This window comes from Limulus polyphemus, unplaced genomic scaffold, assembly GCF_000517525.1.
Source record: "Limulus polyphemus unplaced genomic scaffold, Limulus_polyphemus-2.1.2 Scaffold14109, whole genome shotgun sequence".
NCBI classification, from domain to species: Eukaryota; Metazoa; Arthropoda; class Merostomata; order Xiphosura; family Limulidae; genus Limulus; species Limulus polyphemus.
The window spans coordinates 1-4,985 of NW_013679719.1; the positions used below are offsets into that span (position 1 = coordinate 1).

Sequence of the window (4,985 nt, forward strand, 5' to 3'; positions counted from 1 at the left end):
TGTAGCCTTGCATGAAAGTTATAAAATAAGCAATCAAACTCATTCGTATATAACTTTGGCATGACCTACAGATTCCACTTTATCAATTTCTACTGTTTGGTTTCTTTTAACACCTATCAAGTGTTGGCGTATTTACCTACTTTATATTCTTCTCATAAGTAGCAACTGATGGTTAGGGCACTTGGTCCAAAGACTATGTGAAAAAAAACAAGAAGTATGCTTTGGTTAAATTACCAAAAAAGAACAAACTATTGGTTGCAAATACATAATTTTTAAATATATAGCGTTATAGATATATTTCGGGTAAAGCCCTTTTTCGGGTATTTGTAGCTAAACAGTAAATCTGCAATCTGTCGCTATATTGGGATGGCCAATTCCACTATTCTTTGGTAAAGAGTAGTGTAAGAGTTGCCGATAGGTGATATGACTAGCTGCCTTCGACTCTAGTTTATCTCTTTCCAATTATGGTTGGTTATCGTTGGTCGCTCTCGATCAGCTTTGCATGAAATTCAACAAACAAACTTGTGATAAGTAACTATAGATGCCGGCGTATTCCACGAGCTTTACTTGATCGTTTTCTATTGTTAGCTTCTTAAACTCAAAGATAATGTGCCCATTGTTCTTGCATTTTGAAAGCTTATCTAAGATTCACCTTACTAGAAATCATCTGGACTAATCGGAAAAGTGCCTCAAAAACCATTTTATAAATTGGCCAAAGGTTGAACGTTTCGCTGTCTAGAAAGCGTTTGTGTAACTAGCTCTCAAAACGTGAGGTAAAAGTACAACTGTTGATGATAAAAATATCTAATTACCTCCTAGAAAAACTCTTATACATGACATTGCCTGCTATTGTGTGTAAGTCATTTGGGTTTGATTGGGAATGATTACGACAAAGCATTTGTTAAAACAGACTGAATATACCAATTATCTGTAGGGAAGAGGACGAATTTTCTCAGAACTACAGGTGTGTATGCAATCACATTGTTATCGTATGTTTTAATCTTTCATCCAAACCATTTTTACTCAAGTATATGTCGTGGATTCAAGAGCAATATGTAGAATGTTCCCGAGAAAGGAAATTTTCTTTTCCTTATTTATTCTTTTGTGTATTGTCGGTTTTATATGGAATATTATTTGTTTCCAGTGGTTTCACAATATTTTTGACGGACTTTTACGCTAGTCAGTTTATAAAGAGAGTTCCTATAAGATATACATAAAAACCATGTCAGATATTCACAAATGTGATTAGACTTATTTCTAGAAATCATCATTCATAGACCATGGTTATTATAAATAAGACAGTATTATTTTTACTGTATACTTTAATAATAGATATTTTACATCTTAAGTGTCAACGAAGTTGTTATAAGATTTTAATAAAGTCTACTGCAGTAACAGAAATAAGTTAAAGTTATAACACATTTTCACACGGTTCTCCTTAAGTTACAATAACCTAAGTTCGGAGATAAGAGAATGTAATCCATTTTTAAAGTAGCCTTGTGATCATCGATGAAAAATCATTCATTTGACTGTAAACAGGTGTAGAGCTCGGAACAAATTGTCGCTGAAGTTTCATTTCTGTCGGTAAAAAGAAAAAAGAAATTATGGACCCAGTGTTTAACTGCGGCCTCGAGGTCTCGCGTTTACAATTTAGATAATATTTATAATACGAAGAAGATTTTATAATATCTATAAATCAAAGCAGAAATGGAATATTTTATTTTAATGTCTATAATAACTGAAACATCAAGTTATTTAAAACATGTTTCTTAGAGATGCTTTAGCCAAAAGGAACAGATTATTTTACAAACTTTTGTATTATGCAAACAAATTTTTTGAACTCCATTCTTTACTCTGAGCCTTTTCTATGAACCATTCATACAGGTTATTTTTAACAGAAACGGAAGAGTCTGTATGTAGTTTCTCACACATCCAACGTTGGAGGTAGACTTTAAAATTCCTCTTCCACTGAAAATGTTTATTGTAAAGATAACTATTAGGTGCAATCTACTTACAAGTACTCGGCCAGTTTTCTTGGATCTGGATAATCCATAGCGTTGATGAAAGATCCTGGAGGAGCGAAACGACTATAGTTCGCTCCACCGAGCGTTACCGGCACAATATCGAAGTTCAACACATTGAAAAATTTTTCTGTTACGTAGTTTTTACATATCGAATTCTCAAATGCTAAGTAAAACTTGTATGTTCTTAAAATGTCTTCGTAGCATTTTGCTGACTGTGTTGGAAGACAAACTTTGTCTCCACATTTTCCATAAATATCCACAGAAATGAAAGCTTTCAATTTTCGAACGTATTCTTCTCTGTTACTCGGTGTGTGGCACTTGCTCACGATCCAAACAACATCTTTATCTTTCTTTTCAAGGAAGTCATTGTCATGTGCCTTAACTGGTAAAGTTCCTTCACAGATGTGCCCATAACGTACCGGTATGTCCGAATCTTCACGATAAGTCATTGTCCAGTTGAACAATCCATCGATTTTCTGCCAAGGTAACTTGATAAGTCTTGGAGCTTCTATTCCATAAAGAATCCATCGTTGATGCAGACGCCTCTTGTTCGGTAGTTTCACATTCGATTTAAAGTTTGTGATATGAAAGAGAACAGCATCTACTGACGTAAGCAGCTTTCGATCTGCGGTAACAGAACATTGGTATTGACAGTTGTAACGAGGGAATGTTTTGTTTCCAGGCAAGAAAAAGTAATAATCATCGGTAAACTGTGTACTAAAATACTCTGTCCAGAGGAAAATAGTTATTGTGTTTTGTGATCTGGATGAATTGGTTAATAAGGGAATGTTAACAAGGCGAGGCTGTCTTGGAGCAGCAACACTGACAGCTGAATCTGGACAAGAAAAATATGTTTCGCCGAAGTAATTTAATTGTTTCTTCTGTAACACATTCTTTTCATTATAAAAACACCAAAATATTCAAGGCCATTAATAAGGCAGAGAACAAGTAGTATGTTTTTCATGTTTGATAAAGGCAAAGGCAAGGATATTTCCACCATCCTGCAATCAATTCAAATCTTATTAACGATAAAGAGACATTAAGGATATTAAAAAATCCTATTAAACTTGTCCTACGTAAATAATAACTTATTTACTCAATTTTTTTTTAATAATTACACGTATCTAAAGAAGTTAAAAGTAACTAAGAATTTTAACCAACAGCAATGATGAAATTCGAAACTCGACAACAAAAGAATCCAAAAAGCTTCTATAGATTTAAAGAAAATATATTCGCTTTTAATTACAACGAACGGCAGTGAAATAGCAAGGATACCGTACCTACGATAATTATGGGGAGAAAATTTGTTATACAACCTGTCAGTGGTTGTAGGACATCTGCCCCCACAGCCATATCTTTTGACATTGATATAAGTGACTAAAATTGGAAAAATAACATATATTTCGTATATTTTACAGAATAACGAATTATCTAGAAATGTTTAACCCTCTCGCTCTGGCTATTCTTTACTGCTCATGTCACGAAGATTTAGCGACTTGTATTCAAATTTTAATTCAATTACTTTTTCTTTATGTTATACCAATTAGTCTTATAGTTCAAGTGTACTTACGCTCATAACGTTAACATGAAACCTGTGTTATTTTCTCCTACATAAATATGTACTTACGTTATATGACATTGCATAGTTCAACATTTTTATTTTATTACAATAAGCAAAAGTTAACACGAAACCTGTGTTATTTTCTCCTACTTAAACAGTTTTAGATAATTCAATTTTCTATGAAATGCAAGAAATATATGTTTGGTTCCTATTTCAGTCAGTTATATTAATATAATAAGATATGGCTGCGGGGGACAGTTGTCAAGTTACTCTATCAATAATGCTAATATAGCACTTTAAATTGTGGGTAAACTGTTTGTTATTTATCCTATCAATAATATTAATATAAGAATTTAAATTGTGGGTAGACAGTTTGTTATTTAATATATCAATAATGTTAAAATAACACTAAAACAACACACAGCTATATAACGTTGCACAAAATATCTAATACAAACTAACTTCTGTTTGTACAATAAAGCATAACTTCTTACAATCCTTTAAGCACAATTCATAAAAACTTTCAATAGGCCTAAAAAAAGTCGGTTTCTGATATACGTAAATCTTAAAACAAACATATTACTTGGTTGGTTACTTAGTGAAGTGACTAGATTCTTGATCAGTGAAAAACATTATATTAAGGTTCAAATACTGTTGGAACTCATTAATTTGGTTTTGTGATTATTTGTTTGCGTTTTATTGTAACGGAATGTTGGAGTATGGTGAGTCGATGTCAAATGCGATTGAGTCGATAATTAGAAAACCCTAAACTCTCTTCAACCATAAATTAATTGTTTGTGTATTCTTGACAAAAACAAGTAACTAAGGAACATCATAGGTAAAATAAAGCTATAAAATTGTCTTTTAAAGATAAAGAAAAACAAAATTTACATTGAAAAGTTATTATGAAGGTAGATTAGTTGACTTTTGTGTTAGAATAATGTGTGGTTTCTCTAAAATTCACAAAATGGATTGTCCTGTAAGTCCAAAATTCACACTTATGATTATAGGTTGTACGTTGTTTTTAATAATTATTATTTCAGTGTACCGAAATATTGCTGACTAGATAAAAGACAAAATAAAATAACTATAATTTTTCTCTGTTATGTATCAGACTAACTTAGTCATAAGTTGTCGGATCATGAATAAAAGAAGATCTGGTTCGTGCCCCGTTACCGCAAAACCTCGCTCCACTGTTTGGAGCTGTGGAAGCATTATAAAATTGACTTTCACTATTCGGCCAGTAAATACTAGTTCTAAAATTAGTTTTCTTCATCTTAGTCTGTAGTTTCAAAACTGTGGACGGCTATGCGCATACATATATAAAATCCTTTGTGTAGCTTTGCATGTAAATTATCAAACAAACATTCAGACTGATACGTATAAGACGTTAGCACCAT

The 4,985-nt window shown here is 32.4% G+C and overlaps 1 protein-coding gene across 1 annotated transcript; it reads right to left on the minus strand.

Moving 5' to 3' along the window:
• Nucleotides 1-2,015: 2,015 nt before the first annotated feature.
• On the minus strand, nt 2,016-2,859 carry LOC106477308 (alpha-(1,3)-fucosyltransferase C-like; the record flags this gene model as incomplete). The annotated part of the gene is made up of 1 exon (XM_013937893.1): nt 2,016-2,859. A coding segment is annotated over one exon (844 nt), but the record flags the coding sequence as incomplete, so codon positions are not given.
• Between the last annotated feature and the right edge of the window lie 2,126 nt (nt 2,860-4,985).